The 20119-nt window shown below is 37.6% G+C and overlaps 1 protein-coding gene across 6 annotated transcripts in view; it reads right to left on the bottom strand.

Annotated features, from left to right (window-relative positions):
- The window catches only part of RBM39 (RNA binding motif protein 39), a 32859-nt gene that overhangs the window by 2038 nt on the left and 10702 nt on the right, over window positions 1-20119 (bottom strand). For 4 of the 6 annotated variants that reach the window (XM_036245991.1, XM_036245994.1, XM_036245997.1 and 1 more), the window contains 8 exons: window positions 18951-19068; window positions 18154-18306; window positions 14753-14890; window positions 13261-13326; window positions 8814-9018; window positions 8369-8446; window positions 3745-3795; window positions 938-1019 (listed from right to left, as the gene is read on the bottom strand). In XM_036245991.1, the coding sequence (XP_036101884.1) occupies window positions 938-1019; window positions 3745-3795; window positions 8369-8446; window positions 8814-9018; window positions 13261-13326; window positions 14753-14890; window positions 18154-18306; window positions 18951-19068 (891 nt within the window). The remainder of the gene's footprint in view (window positions 1-937; window positions 1020-3744; window positions 3796-8368; window positions 8447-8813; window positions 9019-13260; window positions 13327-14752; window positions 14891-18153; window positions 18307-18950; window positions 19069-20119) is intronic. The other 2 variants (XM_036245992.1, XM_036245995.1) reach the window with 1 other exon arrangement.

Below are 20119 nucleotides of genomic sequence, written 5' to 3'. Positions count from 1 at the left end.
ATTATCAAAGTTATTATATGAAACGTTTCCTCAAATATAATGGTTAATTTATCAAATTAAGTGGAAAACAAAAACCAACCTTATTAGAATATATTATAATCATGATTTTTTTAAAACCAAAAAGATGTGGCCCAATTAATAAATGGCATTCTAATCACTGGGCAGAAAGTAAAAAAAAATATATTCCTACTCCACAGCAAGCACTAATCAAACAGAAAATTTGAAAAGGTAATTTTCGGCTATTAGACAAAATAAGCTTAAAATTTCCAAGCCCAGAAGGCAAAATGGACTGGTGACCAAAATAAATAGAGATACAAAGGTTACAGTAAGCTTCTTAGGAAAATATATCTGCAGAGCTTTCCATTCCAATCTTACAAACACACCAAAGAAAATCATCAGCCCTGGCCGATTTTGCTCAGTGGTTAGAGCGTTGGTCTGCGGACCAAAAGGCCGCAAGTCCAACTACTGGTCAAGGGTAGGTTCAGGTTCTATCCCAGGCCCTGGTCAGGGTTAGGGTCATGCATGAGGCAAACAACGTCTTTTTCTCTTTCCCTCCCTCCAATCTACCTAAAAATCAGTGGAAAGTGCAGCCGATGTGGCACAGTGGTTGAGCATCGATCTATGCACCAAGAGGTCTCTGGTTCAATTCCCAGTCAGGGAACATGCCCAGGTTGTGGGCTCGATCCCTAGTGGGGGGCATGCAGGAGGCAACCAATTGATGTTCTCTCATCTATGTTTCTCTCTCTCCCTTCCCCTCTCTCTAAAAATCAATAAAAAAAATTAATGGAAAAATATCCTCAGGTGAAGATTACTAAGAACATTATCATCAATGTGCATAAGAATTGTGCTAAAAGGATCTCAACTGTTGCACTGTTTGAACTATGAAATATATGGAAACATCCTAGGTGTTTAAACTTAACCAAAGTATATTACTTACGTTTGAGGGTTAAACATGTTAGAGAGTTGAAAACACTGTGTTGCAAGAGGCTGAACAGAGGCAGCTGCAGCTAAAGCTGAAGCTAAAAAAAAAAAGAGAGGAAAATTAGTTTCATGGAAAATGCATCACAATAAAACAAAACCACAAAACAAACTAAACCCAAAGTATGAAACTGGGGTATTATTAACCCAGCCACTTCACTAATTTACTTTATTTAATAATACTATCCAACTATGTAACAGTACCCCATTTTAGTTGCCAGAAAACTAAGGCAACATTTGAAATGGCCAATCTTAAGAAACTTGGGAGTTTTATTTTTACAAGAGAAATTAACCTTTACATATAACCAAAATTCAATGACACAAATACCAATATAAATCAATCTAGAAAGACAAAGGATAAAACTGAAGATTGACTTTATAAAACTACTGGAGATTATACCCTGAGAAAACAGGAATAATGAAAATACTATATTAAAAATGCCAAATTAAGACCCTGGCTGGGTGGTGCATATGATTAGAGGGCCATCCCAATATGCCAAGGTTGTGGGTTCGCTCTCTGGTCAGGGCACACAAGAAGCAACCAAGGAATTCATAAATAAGTGGAACAACAAATCATTGTTTCTCTCTCTCTGCTCCCCCCCAACCCAACATCAAGAAATGAAATAAAATGAATTAAAATGCCAAATAAATCTGTACCCTGTTGTATTTCTTAGGGTTCTGCCAATGAACATATGTATAAAGTTTTAAAATACAGACATTATAAAAAAATTAAGTCTTAAAAATAAGACACACACAACCACTCAAGCATTCAAGATTTAACATCCTAGTATTATAAATTCTATTACAAAATCAAGTAAGTATCTTGAAAATGATTAGGTCTGTTCTACACAGGAAACACTAAAAATACACTATAATCACTGTATTAAATTTTTAAAAAAACTGCCAGGCCAGTGTGGCTCAGAGTACTGAATGATGGCCCATGGACTGAGAGGTCCCAATTCTATTCTCGATCAGGACACATGCCCGGGTTGCAGGCTTGATCCCCAGTGGTAGACCTGCAGGGGGCAGTCCATTGATACTTCTCTCTCACACCAATGTTTATATCTCTTTCTCTAAAAAAAATAAAAAACATATATAATAAAAGAAAACAAACCTGGCTGGTTTGGCTCAATAGTTAGAGCTTCAGCCCACGGATAGGAGAGTCCCGGGTTTGGTTCCCACTAAGGGCACATAACTTGGTTGCAGTTTGTCCCCGGCCCCAGTTGGGTCATGTGGGTGGCAAACTCCCTTTCACATCAATGCTTCTCCCTCTCCCTCCCTCTCTCTCCCTCCCACTCTATCTGAACAAAAAATGGAAAAATGTCCCCAGGTGAGGATTAAAAACAAAAAAGATGAAAACACTACTCAACACTAACATTTAAGTTCAACATTTAAAGCCCATATCGGTTTTAAGTTTGAAATGAGAACATTCTCCAAGACAGCTGCTCCATTGTTTTTTGTATGTTTATAAACATTACCATTAGCTGTTAAACAAAACTCACCGTACTCATAACATTTGACCAAATTTCATTCCAATACATAACAACAAAGCTAAGAATAAAACAGTTCATTAGAAATTACGATACTTAAATGTTCACCTGAGGAAGCATCAGACATATTCCACTGAATAAAAATTATGGCTATGCATGAAATACATCATAAAAAGATAACTTTCTGATAGAATTACAAGCGCTAAATACTTTTTACTTCAATAAATAGTTTTCTTCCATACAGCTTTATTTTAAAATAAGAACACTAAAGTAACATATCTAATTTTATTGGGGAAAAGTCAAAGATGCAATCATGTTTATATTACAATTAAAAAATAAAGCCTGTGTACTGCATCATAAATGGAAGTATACTTGAGATAAAATTATGTCATTACAAACTAACTGAGAACTTTCTTCTTCCACCTCCTCAAATTAACTATGATAATATACTATGAATACTGAAAAATATTTAGAAAATGTACGACAGAAATATTCAAGCTCCACCTAAATGAACACAATAAATTCAGCAAAAAAACATATTTAATAGAATAATCCACTAGTTCAACTCTTAAACATCTTTTAGGAAAAAAAGGATTGAGTACAACTGTCCCATTTGCTGGAAAAATTATACATTCAATTCCTATCAAAGAACACAGTAGACCTTTCTCATATAGAAATCATTTCCCCAAACAACTTTCATTATACCCTAGAAAAGATGGACACTCAATTTGCTCAATACCAAATGACTATCAAATGGGAGATATTTATGTGGTAATTAAAAACAAGAATAGAACACTTTACAAATCATTTCAATCTAAATCTGCATGCAATTTTGCTATAGATAACTTTCTAATTGCTTGGTACTATATACACAAATCACTGGAATTAGTGCCAGCTTTTTCTAACTCTATGTTCTGAAAGATTTGTCTATCTAAAAGACAAATTCCATTTTCTGACTTCTGTGTAAAAAACTTAACGGTCACTACACAAAAATAAGCATAAAATGCCTAAAATAATTCTAAGCAAGCTAAAGCTAAAAAAGCACAAATGGTTTCATTTATCCATGCAATTGTTAATTACTTGAATTAGGCTGTCTGAAACATGCATACATTAGCAGATAGGGGTGTGTGTGTGTGTGTGTGTGTACCACTATGTCATTCCACTAAAACTGAGTCCAAAATAAAATACAATAATAAATACAATGTAATAAATATATAAACAACTATGTCTTGCTATATATACATTTATTTCAAAGAAAATTAAAAGCTCAACTCACCTTCAGTCTGTTGGGAAAGTCTTGTTTGCAAATCTATAACAAAAGAGAATTCTACAGCTCAGTGCAGGAACAATGAAGAGCCTCAACTAACAGGGTAAATGTCAGGAAAGCATTAATAAAAGAGGACTACTGTAGCAGGGTTCATAAAAATGAACTTATAGTAAAACCTGGCAGCCAAACCTCCTTCCCCATTCCTCATTGGCAAGGCTTTGGGGCCTTCTTCTTTCCTCCTATCCTAGGAAACATACTTATGCCTCTCTTCCTATTCCTAGTAAGTACACTTCCACATCGCAAATGCATTCCACTATACTACTCTGCAAAAGGGAATAATGGGAAATGGGGAAAGGGAAGCACACCGGTCAGAAAATACATGAAAACCCTGATCTTGAGAATTCAATTCCAAGTACTTGGGATATTCAACTATTATTTATTGTCTCACCAATGGAAATAAGCATTTTAAACTTAATAAAAATTGTGACCCCTGTAATAGTACACACCAAACAGCTGCAAACACTTTAACTAATCTACAAATTAAGTAGTAAGAACACCACCAGTGGAAAATTTATATATTAGTTTTTTAAAGTGCTTTTAAAATGAAAGAGAGACAAGTCCAGGCCAGAAGATGAATTTTATTTGGACCTGGTTTCATGTTCTAGTCTACAAATTTACTGAGGCAGAAATGAAATCTAATCGGGTTTACTACAATCTATGAAATAAAGGAAAAACGTACGCACCATATCAGTATTAATAATAAAGAGAATGAAAATTTTTATCAATATATTTTCTATATAATCATGAATCTTCTACATTGAAAGGCAAGAATAAGCTATCCATGTGAAAACAGCAGCAAGTCTGAATAGTAAAGAAAATGTCAGTGTTGAAAAGCTATCATGTTCAAAAGTTACAGAAATATATATACAATATAGAAATTGTTTAAGATTCAGTAACCAATTTTAGTTAACATGTGATTCAACTATATCACTTATTTACCATTTGGGTTTCTTGCTGGGTACATCAAAATGATCAAAACTGGATCTGCACCCCAAGTTATATGGGGAAATAAGTATACCTAGGATCCTAGCTGCTCAAAATTGACATTTCAAAGAGTTGAAGAAATTTAACTGGTGCATAATGAACGACCTTGAAGATATGACCATAGGAACACTGTCAATAAACTTTAAATTATACCACAATTTGTCTTTTACCCCTAAAATGGGGAAAATGTATAAATATAAAATATCCATGTTATTTTAAGTGTATATAAATACTTATAAAATTTTTCAAAAATGAAGGTGACTTTGTCACCAAGACTAATTTGGAGGTTGCCAAGAACTGGTTTTAAATTGTCTTCAAGTCTGACCAACAACTCTAACGCTTAAAAACAATAAGATACAAACACTGAAAAACATGTTTTCTTTTCAGAAAAAAAAACATCCAATTTTTCATGTCATTTGTTGTGACATTAGAAAATACAGAATGGGTTTCATAAAGATAAGGATCCTATCTGAGGACGAATCTGTTAAACTTTCAGAATAAAAACATGTGGAACCCAGACAGAGTGGCTCAGTTGGTTGAGTGTTGTCCCATGCAACAAGAGGTTGCAGGTTCAATTCTCAGTCAGGGCTCAACCCCCAATAGGGGAATGAACAGGAGGCAACCAAATCACTGTTTCTTTTACTCTCTCCAGCTTTCTGTCTCTCAAAAATCAATAAAAACATATGAAAACAAAAAAGCATGCGGATATTAACAATGAAGTTTTAATAATGACTATGTGGAGAAAAAATATCCAGCTTCATAAATATTTACCTATAAATTAAATATTAACTCAGTAGCAGATCAATTTATGGAAGTGTAAAAAAAAAATATTAAACTTTAAAAATACTGTCAAAAAAACACTGAAAATGGGGAATTATAACAAATACACAGATAACTAAGTGACTCTTTTCAGCAACCCATGTGGATGTTAAGAATTTTCATTAATCCCAATCGGCCAGCCTTAATACAAGCACAGAGAGTGTAGCAAAAAGGTGTGGTCATACACCATGCATGACAGCAGAAATAACAACTGAGAGTAGTAGGGATGTTTTACATTGAAAAATCTTCAATTATGTGAACATTCTGTTTATGAAGACCATATCAACATATATACCATCTAGGATACAACCTAAGATTGTTTAGAAATCAACTGTATGTCAACGAAACAAATCCCCAAAGGCAGGGAACAAAGCTTATTGACTAGCCTATCCTTTACTAAAATACCTAGAACATGGCGACAATCAAACTTTTCCTAAATTATTGAAATGCTAACCTGAACAATGGAAAGCAACACAAGAATAGTCTTTAGATTAAATAATTTTCAAACCACAGACAACAGATTATTTCTGGAAGCAATGGGTTTCCTTTAATAACTTCAATGAAAGCAACTGACTTGTATGAATACTTGCTCACTATAAAAAAATTTAAATACCTAACACCTATTTAAAATGTCAAAACAAATACGGAAAAGGTTCTGAATTTTCCTTCTTGTAAGGATACACTCGTCATGTTTTGCCAGAAATTTTAAAGAATATCTGCCCTAGCCCTGCCGGTTTTTGGCTCAGCAGTTAAGAGCATCAGCCCGCAGACCAATGAGTCACAGGATCCATTCCAGTCAAGGACACGTACCTCTGTTGCAATTCCTCCCCAGCCCTGGTTGAGGTCATGCGGGAGACAGCCACTCAATGTGTCCCTTTTACATTGATGTTTCTCTCTCTCCCTCCCACTCTATCTGAATATAATTAGAAAAATGTAGAGTTAAGATTAAAAAAAAAAAAAAAAAAAGGACCAGCCAGTGTGGCTCGGTGGTAGAGGACAACTCATGCACCAAGAGGTCACTGGTTCGATTCCCAGTCAGGGCACATGCCCAAGTTGTGGGCCAATTTCCCAGAGGGGGGCATGTAGAAAGCAGTCAATCAATGTTCTCGCTCATCCATGTTTCTCTCTCTCTCCCCCTTCCTCCTCGCTAAAGATCGATAAAAACTTTTAAAATATAATAATGAAATAAAATAAGAACATCTACCAATCAGATTTCAATATAAAGTGCAAATTTGACAGGAAGCACAGAAAACTAAGACAGGTTTTCTAAAGGTACCCTGACAAACTTTTGGAAATACACTAAATAGGAAAACATTGAAAAGCTCCCCTCTAAATTTTGAAGGATAGGAAAGTAGAAATGGTCCTCTCCATTAATTAGATAAAAAAGCCATGAAGCAACCACATGGTCTTTTTTTGTATAGATTCAATACCATCATATCTCCTATTTCTTTTTGAACCATTTTTTATTTTTGTTACAGTTGTCATCCAATTATTTTATTAGTTTGAGATGTATGTATCATACTTTTTACATACTGCACAGTCTCCCTCTGTAGAAATCGACATACTTTCTTGGAGTAAGTGCTTCCTGTCATACAGGGTTCACAAAACAAATGTTTCTTATACGTTCTAAGTCTTCAGCCCTGGCTAGTTTGGCTCAACAGTTAAGAGTCGGCCTGCGTACCAAAGAGTCAACAGTTGGATTTCTGTCAAGGGCATATACCTCAGTTGGAGTTCGGTCCCAGGCCTTGGTCGGGGTCATGTGGGAGGCAACCAATCCATGTGGCTCTCTCACATCAGTTTTTTTTTTCCTTTCTCTCTCTCTCTGTCCCCTCCCTCCCACTCTGTCCTAAAATAAATAGAAAAACATCCTCAGGTGACGATTTAGAAAATTGTAAACCTGCTCTTTAAAATAAAAACCAAGTCTTCAAACTTCCAAAATTAAATGTTATCCTAGCTTTCGGCTAAGGTCAAGGTTTATAAAGACAAATTCGTGTAATTAAAAGAGAAGAGCCCTGGTCGGTTTGGTTCAGTGGTTAGACATTGGCCCGAGGACCAGAGTCCTGGGTTCGGTTCCCATAAGGGGCGCATACCTTGGTTGCGGTTCATCCCTGGCCCTGGTTAGGGTCGTGCAGGTGGCAACCAGTTGCTATCCCTCTCTCACATTGACATTTCTCACCGCCCCCCTCCCCCCCCATCTGAAGATAAATGCAAAAAAAATATCCTCAGGTGAGGATTAAAATAAAAATAAAAAATAAAAAAACAGAAAAACTACGTGTTTCATAAACAAACCCCTTGTTACATAACCGTAATAAATTGCCAATTCTCTCCTCCTTTCCTGCTGTCTCCAGGAATTTCATTTGCTAACTCATCACAAAATACTATAAACTAATATTTATGAAAGTAGTCTTGATAATGCAATCACTTCACTAAAGCTTGATTTAAAGGCCTCTGGTAGAGAAACACTTTTTTCTTTAAAGCAATATAAACTTTTTGGTCTCTAATAAAAGTGATGTTAAAAGGTATGGCTTACAGCAATTTCAACTAAAATTGGTGCACAGGGTTCAGTAGTAGTACCCTGACAGCTTATTACGATTGTTAAATAATTCTGTCCTACATCTCCACTTTCTTATGTAAACAGCTGAAATTTATATAGGCTATAAGTACTTGATGAATTGAATTCTCAGTAAGTCCTTTTAAAAGCAAAAATTTGGCAAATTTTCGAATTGATGAAAAAACAATGATTTCAAGTTAGAAAAGATTCAATTCCTACCTGCCACAGCACCAAATGCCAAAGAGCCACTCATTTGTAGCGCCTGCTGTGCTGCTGGTGGGATCTGCAAACCTGTACCTATAAAAGAATAAGTCTTCAAGTCCTTAATATGTTAAGAACAGAAAAACCCAGTTTTCTCATTGCTTACTACCAATGCCATTGCAACAAGGCATTATAAATAGCTGCAACTAAATTTATTCTGAAGTGTGAGGATATTTTTATAGACAGCAATAGAAATCCTATAATATACTAAAAATTCACCACCATAAAGTAGATTCTATCAGAATTTTAAGGTGAGAAATTTCATCTATGAAAATACATACATATGCTGCACAAGGATATTATCAATTCCAAAATAAATCATTGTCCATTTATTAGTCTGCATGGTTAACCTTTCTCATATTCATAATAAATTATTCACAACACTAAGAAAAATTTAACTTACCCTCTGCAAGTCTTGCCATTAATTGTAGACGACCAGTTGTTCCCAAGTCAATTCCAGTCCTTTCCAGTTCATCACTGTCCAAAAATGAGCTAGCGCTGGAAGCATCAGTACGTTCAGTGACATGACCAACTTTCATTGGCCTTCCTGCTAGCTCAAATCCATTAAGTTGTTCCAAAGCCTTCTTGGCACATTCTGAATCAGAAAACTGTAAATGAGGGAGGGGTAGAAAAAGTCCAGTACGTTAGTTTACCTACGGAACCAAGGCAACGAAATGCTTACCTGTTGTCTAAGTTAGTATATTCAATAAATATAACTGGGTGAATGATAAAATAGAAATGTCAAGCTAAAATGTAACCAACACAATCAGATCACATTATTGACATGGTGATTTAAAGTAAGATAGGCAAAAATAAAAAAAAATAAATAAGGAAAAAAAACAAGTAAGATAGGCAACTCCCTCTTGGGAGCAAACCAGTACCTTTCCCCACCCACTTCTAAGCTCCAAGAGCCTTTCTTTTGCCTCTGTATCTTTTTTCCTGAGCCCATTTTACAATTCACTTCTTCTACCTAACTTTCTAAATAAATTTTGTTACAGTTTGGGGGAAAAAAAAACACAAGAAAACAAACAAATGACAAGATATTAACCAAGAATGAAAACTATCGCCTTGGCCGTTTGGCTCAGCGGTTGGAGCTTTGACCTGCGGATTACAGTGTCCTGGGTTCGGTTCTCGCTAGGGACACGTACAAAAAGAAAGGGTAGCAACTATCTTTGGAAATAAGGAATCTTAGTAACAAAATGTGAAAAATAATTTTTAAATCAAAACCTTTTTTAGTGTACTCTGATAAACTTATGTAGTGCTTTTTACCCTCATAGAACTATCCAGTAAAAAATTCAGATTTTTTTTTTTAAATCCTCACCCAAGGATTTTTTTAAATTTATCTTTAATTTATCTTTTAATTTATCTTGGGACGGGGAGAGGAGAGAAAGGGAGAGAGAAACACTGATGTGAGAGGGACACATTAATTGGTTGCCTCCCACATGAACCCAACCAGGTCTGGGAAGAACAGCAACCAAGGTAACATGCCCTTGGCCAGAATCAAATCTACAACTCATTGGTCCACGGGCCTGAGCCAAACCAGCCAGGGCCGGATATTATTTTCATCTTTTCATTACCCTCACCTGAGGACATTTTCCCAAATTGGTTCAGATAGAGTGGGATGGAGAGAGGGAGAGAAAGAGAGAAACAGCGACATGAAAAGGACACATAGAGTGGCTGTCTCACACATGACCCTAACCAGGGCCAGGATGAATCACAACCCAGGTACATGCCCTTGACCGGAATCCAACCCGTGACGCATTGGTCCACTGGCTGACACTCTAACCACTGAACCAAACTGGCCAGGGCCAGATGTTATTTTTAATACAAAATTCTTGGTCATGGCTTGGCCGGTTTGGCTCAGTGGTAGAGCGTCAGGCCCAGAACAGAGTCGCGGGTTTGATTCCAGTCAAGGGCATGTATCTCAGTTCAGGTTTGGCCCCAATCCTGGTCAGAATCATGCAGGAGGCAGTCAATGTGTCACTGTCACATCGGTATTTCTCTCTCTGTCCCCCCCCACCCATCCCAAGAAAAATAAAAAAATATCCTCACGTGAGAATTTTTTTTTTTTTAATCCTCACCCCAGGACATTTTCCCATTTTTTTGTACAGATAGAGTGGGAGGGAGGGAGAGAGAGAGAGAGAGAAACATCGACGTGAAAGAGACACATCGAGTGGCTGCCACCCGCACAACCAACCAGGGCCGGGGACAAACTGCAACCGAGGTACATGCCCTTAGCGGAAACCGAACCCGGGTCTCTCCAGACCGCAGGCCGATGCTCTAACCGCTGAGCCAAACCGGCCAGGGACTCACATGAGAATTAAAAAAAAAAAAAAAAATTCTGGGTAATCTTTTCTGGTCAATAAAATCATGAAAATTCTTAAATGGAGGCAAACACAACAAAACTGTTATTTATACTCTCTAGTTTTAATTTAAGGGAAAAAAGGAACACATTCCCATAAATTCTGAAGTGTAATCTTTCAGAATTTTTATTATTTAAAATAATTTTTCTGGCCCTGGATGGTTGCTCAGTGGTTAGAGCATCGACCTGTGGTGGTTCAGTTCCCCCTAAGGGCGCATATTCAGTTGCAGTTGGTCTCTGGCCCTGGTTGGTCGTGTGGGTGGCAGACACTCAATGTGTCCCTTTCACGCCAATGTTTATCTCTCTCTCTCCTTCCCACTCTATCTGAACAACAACAACAATAAAAAAGGAAAAATGTCCTCAGGTGAGGAAAAAAAAAAAATTTTTCTGGCCATGGCTAGGTATCTCAGTAGGTTCGAGTGTCGCCCCAATATACCAAAGTTTTGGATTCAACACCTGGATAAGGCCCACACAAGAAGCCAAGCAATGAATATGTAAACAAGTGGAACAACAAATAGGTGTGTCTCCCCCTTTGTCTCTAAAAATAAAAAAATTAGAACACTCTATTATTGAGATGGGAATAGACAGTTAATGAAAGATACGTTAAAAAAAACCTTAAAAAAAATCCGCTCTAACTGCTGTTTATAAATAATTTTATAGTAAGTTTTGTTGTTTCACCAGCACAGCAGTTAGAGCGTCGGCTTGCAGTCCAGAGGGACCCAGGTTCAGTTCCCATGTAAGGGCACGTACTTCGGTTGCAGTTTGTCCCCAGCCCTGGTTGGGTCATGTGGGTGGCAGCCACTCAATGTGTCCCTTTCACGTCGATGTTTCTCTCTCTCCCCCCTCTCCTTCCCACTCTATCTGAACAAAAAAATGGGAAAATGTCCTCAAATGACTTTCTATTGGGGGGAAGAAAATTACCACTAATATTATAAAAAGCAAAATAATTTGTTGGTGGGTAAATAATTTTATAGCAAGTTTTGTCGTTTCACCAGCACATATTGATTACATAGAATCCCAATGGACCAATAAAATAGATTCTCTACTACTATAGGTTTAAATTTTATGAAAATCTTAACAGTAAGACCATTATAATTTCTTGAATAAAATTGGAACCTGTTTGTTATTTTAAATATTTTACATGCATTGGTTTGGGGCAGGGGGGAGAAACATTGATTTATTGTTCTTAATGATTTATGTGTTTATTGGTCAATTCTTTCTTTAATGCTTAGCTATGGGTACTTGTTTAATCAACTCAACAACCTGGCTGTGACCTATCAGTATTTTAAAGTAAAAGAACTTGCCCAGACGGTGTGAGTCTGTGGTGAGCATCAACCAATGCACCAAGCAGTTGCCAGTTGATTTCCAGTCAGGGCACATGCTACCCAGGTTATGGGCCCAAACCCCAGTGGGGGGCACACAGGAGGCAGCAATCAATGTTCTCTTTCATCGATGTTTCTCTCTCTCTGTCCCTCTCTCTCTTAAATAAATAAGGGGAAAAAAAATTTTTTTTAAAGAAAAAATATGTTCCCAAGATTTTCCAAGGTTAAAATATGATACACTTGAAAAATAGCTATCATGGAACTGGATTACATCATGAAGAAATAGAGTTCACTCTCAACAAGGCACCGCCCTATCTCATACCCTAATCACAAACTGGGCTGTAATGGTTAGCCAGAAAGCAAGGCATTCCTCGTCATTGTGCTAAGGTATAAATATATAAAAAATTTTTTAAGTAGAATGAAATTCTAAGAGACCATCATTCAATAAACAAGAATGTGTCAAACAACTCAGAAATTAAAGTCAAATAAAGGAGCCAGTGATTTCAATTATATGAAGAATTGGTTAAACAAACTGACCATATACAGAATAGCAAACTGGTTAAGCTTTCATATTTAATGGATACAAAATGCTACTAAAAATTGGCTATATAGCTCAGCCGGTGTGGGTTAGTGGATTGTGTGTTGTCCCATGAACTAAAAGGTCCCTATCTGATTCCCAGTCAGGGCACATGCCCATGTTTCGGGCTCAATCCCCAGTAGGAGGCCTACAGAAGGCAGCTGATTAAATGAATGTCTCTCTCATATACTGACGTTTCTGTTTGACTCCCTTCCTCTCTTTAAAAAAAAAAAAAAAAAAAAAATCAACAAGCAAGTTAATTTAAACCAATTGAAAATATTAACCATGTGTCCTTCTGCACTATCAGTAACTAATGAAGTTTTACTATGCTTCTTAAATAAAAAACCTCTAAGTCGCCCTGGCCGGTATGGCTCAACTCAGTTGGTTGAGTGTCATCCCATGAGCCAAAAGGTTGTTGAGTTTGATTCAGGGTCAGGGCACTTGCCCAGGTTGGGGTTTTGGTCTCCGGTCTGGGTATATACCGGAGGCAACTGATCAATGTTTCTTTCTGTCAATGTTCCTCTTTCTCTAAAATCAATAAAGATATATACATTTTTTAAAAGACTAAATCATAATGTTAAATGCTTACTGTAATAAATCCATATCCCTTGGAACGTCCTGTTTCACTATCCATCATGAGCTGGATACTTTCAATCTAAAAATAAAAAACATAATTACTGCATAGGTAAAAACGAGGGCACAAAATTTTTTCCTCAAAGCAATTGAATAATCCTCTCCTCCTAAATAATAACTGAAAACATACCACAACTCCTATATCCCACCAAAATTTTCTGAAAGCCTAGCAACTTCCCAAACAAGTACGAAGTCATACACGGGGGATCTGGGGGAAAATTCAATAATCTTAGTCTTTTGCCTCTAAAGCAAGTAACAAAACCTAAAGTACTTTGTAAAATACAATCAGGAGTTGGAAATGAAATCAACATCTGTATCCTTTGTATTATGATGAAGGACCCAAAATAATTCTCAATACCAGACTTGGTAGATTAACCAAAAAATTGGAATTATTTAAAAATAAACAGAAGATGTAGTTGATGATTGCAGAACTCTGTGAATATAATAAGCAATTAACTGTTCATTTTAAATGAGTGAATTGCATGGTTTGTAAATTATGCACTGAGGTTGCAGGTTTTATTTCCTGGACCCAGTGGGGGTTGTGCAGAAGGCAAGCATCCGATGTATCTCTCCCTCCCTTCCACTCTCTAAAAAAAAAAAAAAAATCAATGGAAAAATATCCTCCAGTGAGGATTAACCCTTCCCCCAAAAAGATACAGCACAAATAACGTATTTTTTCTGTGTCCTGGTGGTTTCAGGAATGCATTCATTTTGTAATGAGCAATCAACCCATACAATTATGATGTCTATTTCCAATAAACAAGGCACTCACAATCTCAACACCCTGATGTTTACCATTATTGACATTTAAACAGTTGTGTTTTTTATTTTATATTTTGTTCAGATAGAGTGGGAGGGAGAGAGAGAGCAGGAGGGAGAGCGAGAAAGAGAAAGAGAGACATTGACATGAAAGGGACACACGACCCAACCAGGGCTGGGGAAAAACTACAACCAAGGTACATGCCCTTAGCGGAAACCGAACCCGGGTCTCTCCAGACCACAGGCCAGCATCCTAACCGCTGAGCCAAACCGGCCAGGGCAACATTCAAACAGTTTAACAAAGAAGTACAGTGGGGTAATGAAAGAAATCAATAAAAATATATCCAAGAATAAACATTAATAGTGGATAAGGTTCAGAGAGAACTAAGATTTTTATTCATTGCCACATAATGAATCTTTTAAATCAGAGCACAATCCACTATTAAGATTTATTCTACAATGTCTATTCTGAAATGAGGAGCAACTGGACATAAACAGACACCGTATAATTATTCTTTAATTTAGTAAAGAAGTTTCTCTACAGACCCCAAAATTTTCAGTTAGACTAATCCTACCCCATCTTAATATTAATTTTATATAAACAAAATAAAGCAAATATACAAACGTTATTATAGTTACATTTGTATCAAGAACCTATTGAAGAAATTGATCGAGAAATTGGGACTTACCCTTCCAAAAGGCTCAAAGATCCCCCGAAGCATATCTTCAGTTATGTTAAAGTGTAATGAGCCCACATAAAGCCTCATAGGTCCAGCACTTCCCTTTTGTAGATTGTTTGCCATTGCTGCAGCTCTGTTCTTTTCTGCCTACAAGTTAAAGTCAAAATGCACATTATACAACACTGATACAAATGTAAAATGGTAAATTATACCCACACATTAGGTTTGTCAAAGATGAGTGACAAAATTATGTTAAGTATTATACATAAAAGGGCAAATATTGTCTAATTCCACTTACATGTGACTAATGGCACTGAATCATTCACTTAAATGGTTAAAATGCCAAGTTTATATATACATATTTTTTTAAGATAGGGTGGGAAGGAGAGAGAAAGGGAGAGAAAAACATCCACGTGAGAAAAACACATTGATTGGTTGCCTCCTACATGACCTCAACAGGGGTCTGGGATCGAACCTGCAAAACAGGTACGTGACTGGGAATCGTGGGCCAACATTAAACCCTGAGCAAAACCTGCCAGGGCAAAATGCCACCTTTTAAATACTGATGCATCCTGATATCAGACATGCTAATAATGTGAAAAGTAAGCCTGTTCCTTGCCATTGTTAAATACATTAGTTATTAATTAAAATAAATGTAGCCCTGGTTGGTTTGGTTCAGTTGGTTGGGTAATCACCCTATATACGTAGGAGTTGCCAGTTCAATTTTAAGTTAGGGCACATGAACAAGTTTGTGGGCTTGATCCCCAATAGGTGCACAGGATGTGGCCAATCAATGTTCACCTCTTCATCAATGACTCTCAAAAATCAATAAACATACTTTTTAGAACAATGAAAATGCCACCCTGGCCGTTTTGTCTCAGCAGTTAGAGCATCAGACCATGGACCAAACAAAGGTAGCAACCAATTGATGTTCTTTCTTTCTCCCTCCCTTCCACTCTACCGCGATAAATGAATTTCTGCGAAATAGGATTCTTTATATAGTCATCTTTTGCCACTTCACGCTTCGACTTTTGCAGCTTCACTCTATCGTGGTAGAGTCTGGAACTGATTAACCACAATAAACGAAGGCTGACTGCAGTATATAGCAGTTGAAAAAACAGCAACAGAGCGAAGCTGTTAAAGTCTAAGCACAAATTGGCAAGGGACAACTGTATCTAAAGGTAAATGAAAAAATATTCTTGGGTGAGGATTTAAAAATAAATAAAAATCAATGGGAACATTCCCTCAGGTGAAGATTAACTATATATATATACCTATACATATATATAAAATCTTACATATATAAATGCCAATTCTGTAGAGGACCAGCAAAGATTCTCTGTCCCCCCTTCTCTTCTCTAAAATCAATAAAAAAAATTTTTCTTTAAAAGAAACTTTGAACATTGATTTGTTATTCCACTTAGGTTGATTGTTGTCTGTGCCCTCAGGGGGTGGTGGAATCAAACCCACAGCTTGTATCAGGATTATGCTCTACTTAGCCAGGGCCAAACTACTCTTCATGTACCCTGCTCCCACCTACTTCTTCCACAGTCATGCATCTTGTAAACCCTTGCAACCAGGGAAGCAAGTGGCAGCGGCCTCTCCCAGACTAACCCCAGAACCTGTGTCCAAGGCCTCCTTTACTGTGACTACGCAGTGAGCCAAAGCAGCCCTGCCAGGCTCATTTCGTTCCTGTAACATTTTTTTAAAAATATATATTTTCATTGATTTTTTTGGACAGAGAAAGGGAGAGAGAGAAACATCAATGTGGGAGATACATTAATTAGCTGCCTGCTGCACGCCCACTACTGGGGATGATCAAGCCTGCAACCTGAGCATGTTCCCTAACCAGGAATTAATCAGGGACCTCTCACTACATGGGACTAAGTTCAATCCACTGGGCCACACCGGACACCGGACGGGCATCTTTCCTATAATATTTCAGAAGAGGCAAAGCAGCCCCGCCCTAGGTTCTCTCCTGTTGCTTGTTCTATCCTAAGCCCTTCCTTATTATTTCACTGTCCCGTTTTAATAAACGTAATCTTTAAAAAAGTCAAAACCAGCCAGCCGGTATAGCTCAGTGGACTGAGTGTCATTCCATTGACTGAGAGGTCCCAGTTTGATTCCCAGTCAGGGTACATGCCCAGGTTGCAGGCTCGATCCCCAGTGGGGGGCATGCAGGAGGCAGTCCATCAACGTTTGTCTTTCACAAATCAATGTTTCTATCTCTCTACCTTCCTCTCTTTAAAAAAAAAAAAATCAAAAATAGCCCTGGCCAGTTTGGCTCAGTGGTTGGAGTATTGGCCTGCGGACCAGAGAGTCCCAGGTTCAGTTCCCACTAGGGGCATGTACCAAAAAAAAAAAAAAAAAAAAAAAAATCAAAAATATATTTTAAAAAGTCAAAATCATTCAAGTTGAAAGACTGAAAGAGAAAAATGTGTCCTTGGATGCTTTATCTAAAACTAAGAGATATTACAAATTAATAAATTTCGAGAGCAAATTTCCAAATCTTTTTTATGAAACAGCTATTTACTACTTATATTAAAATTCAACAAAATGGGCCCTGGCCGGTTTGGCTCAGAGTTTGGAGCGTCGGCCTGCGGTACAGAGAGACCCGGGTTCGGTTCCCACTAAGGGCATGTACCTTGGTTGCAGTTTGTCCCCGGCCCTGGTTGGTCGTGCGGGTGGCAGCCACTCAATGTGTCCCTTCACATCGATGTTTCTCTCTCTCTCTCTCTTCCTCTCTCTCCCTCCCGCTCTATCTGAACAACAACAAAAAAAAAATCAACAAAATGGTGCCTGGCCAGTGTGGCTCACTGGTTGAGAGTCGACCCATGCACCAAAAGGTCACCGGTTCAATTCTGTCAGGGCACATGCCCAGATTGTAGGCCTGATCCCCAGTGGGGGGCATGCAGGAGGCGGCAAATTGATGTTCTCTCTCTTCAATGTTTCTATCTAGCGCTCCCTCTCTCCCTTCCTCTCTCTCTAAAATAAAGAAAAAATATTTTTAAAAAATTCAACAAGATGGGGTTGAGAAAAAACTATACTAACAAAAAACTATCCTGCCCTGGCCGGTGTAGCTCAGTGTTTGGAGGGTCGGCCTGTGCACCAAAGGGTTACAGGTTCAATTCCCCCAAAGGTTCCAGTAGGAACACATGTGGAGAGCAACCAATGGATGTCTCTCTCACATAAATGTTTCTCCCCCCCACCCCATCCAATCTTTCTAAAAATCAATGGAAAACATATCCTCAGGGTGAGGATAAACAGCAACAACAAAAGGGTATATAGAGAATACACGACTTAAGGTAGTAAGTGGTGATTATTAGGCACAAAGCCCTACAGCGTAACTCTAAGCCAACAACAGGTTTCCATTACTATCAATGATAGAATTCTTAAGAAAAAGAAATTACCTGTGATGCCTGTACTATGATTGGCACTCCTAGAACACGTTGGCCAGTTAGTCCTATTGCTAGAGGCACCGAGCTAACATCAACAAACTCCACATAAGCAATTCCCTTGGACCGTCTTGAATTTCTATCAGAAATCATCCTTACGTCTCGAACCTAAAAAGAAAACACAGTGATGACATAAGGTTGCTTGCGCAACCATCCAGGAAGCCATTATAGATAATTTCAAAAAGAGACAAGAGGCACATTATTAATGCAGCAAAGGTAGAAGCCATTAAAACTTTTAAAAAAATAACTAAACTTGTAGGCCCACTTCTATCTTCTAATAAATAACATGGTAACATATATCAACTCCCACACTCACTAACTTCCAAGTGAGGTAAAGTAAAAATGTTACCAGAAATAAATTCTGTAATTGAAGTATAGTAAATCAAAACGTATGGCGTTCAGAGGTCTTCTCATTTTAATAGTTACACTGACAATTATTAAAATGTTTGCAACTTCCGCCCTGGCCGATTTGCTCAGCGGTTAGAGCGTTGGCCTGCGGTCCAGAGAGACCCAGGTTCGGTTTCCGCTAGGGACATGTGCCTCGGATGCAGTTTGTCCCTGGCCCCAGATGGGTCGTGCGGGTGGCAACCACTTGATGTGTTCCTTTCACGTTGATGTTTTTCTCTCTCTCCCCCTTCCTCACACTCTATCTGAACAAAAAATGGAAAAATGTCCTTGGGTGAGGATAAAAAAAATAAAATGTTTGCAACTGCCACATATTTGACCTCCATAAATAGGCTTAGATCACCTACCTTTCCCACTGTAGAGAAAAACTCTTCCAAATCCCTTGGCCGAATTCGTGCTGCCAGCTGCATGCAGAAAACAGTCCTTGCATCTCTTTCCTCAGGAGTTAGATTATCAATAGGTTCCCTAACAGGAGTAAGAAAATACAGAATTTTGAAACTTACTTCTTTTCAAAGTACATTTTCAGTAAATGGAAAAAGTTTACCAAAACTAGTTTTTCACTATTCCCAAACCAGATTATGTAACATTTCCATGAAGCAATTCAATTCCTTCAACAGCATGATAGTTTACTAGATGTTTCTTCTGATAATATTTTACATGGTATTAGGACAAAAGTCAACTGGCCTCTAAATCTTACGAATGGTAATTTCTCCAAGATAATAAAGGGCCAATAAGAAACACAATATACCCTCGACTAGCCACATATCAGATTTGTCCTAAGTTAGTAGGTAAGATGATTTCCCACAACAAAACCATAAAATCATACAGCAAAATTAAATTTGATAATCACAAAAACACCAAATGACAAAAACTGTTTGATTCTAAGAATTTGGTTTATCCAACATATTGAGATAGATAATAAAGAACACAGTGAGCTATCTGTATTAGAATTAGAGTAGTTTGCTAAGACACTGCAAGTAAGTATCTAAAGAAAATTTTTTTTTCTATCCTCACCCGAGGACATTTTTGCATTTATCTTCGGATAGAGCAGGAGGGAGAGAGGAAAAGAAAGAGAAACATCGATGTGAGAGAGAGACATCGAGTGGTTTCCTCCCATATGACCCCAACCAGGGCCGGGGCCAAACTGCAACCGAGGTACATGCCCTTAGCGGAAACCGAACCCGGGTCTCTCTGGACCGCAGGCCAATGCTCTAACCACTGGGCAAAACCGGCCAGGAGAAATCAGCAAATGATTTAAAATATATTACTGCAAAACAGAGGTACAAAACTGGAGTAGAGAAAGAGAACTAAAAGGAAATTTTCTGATAGAAAACTAAATGTTAAGAGTAAAAACCTCAATATCTGTTACAAAGAGAGCTTTTAAAATTAAGGTTTTTACCAAATCGTGGAATAATTAGAATATGCCAAACAGGATAAACTCAACGTTAAAAGGTTCCCTTTAAGGAAAGTCAAAACATCAATACAGAACAATGCTAACAATATAACAAAATGTTGC

This window comes from Molossus molossus, unplaced genomic scaffold (assembly GCF_014108415.1).
Source record: "Molossus molossus isolate mMolMol1 unplaced genomic scaffold, mMolMol1.p scaffold_m16_p_6, whole genome shotgun sequence".
Lineage (NCBI taxonomy): Eukaryota > Metazoa > Chordata > Mammalia > Chiroptera > Molossidae > Molossus > Molossus molossus.
This window is presented reverse-complemented; position numbering and strand designations above follow the sequence as displayed.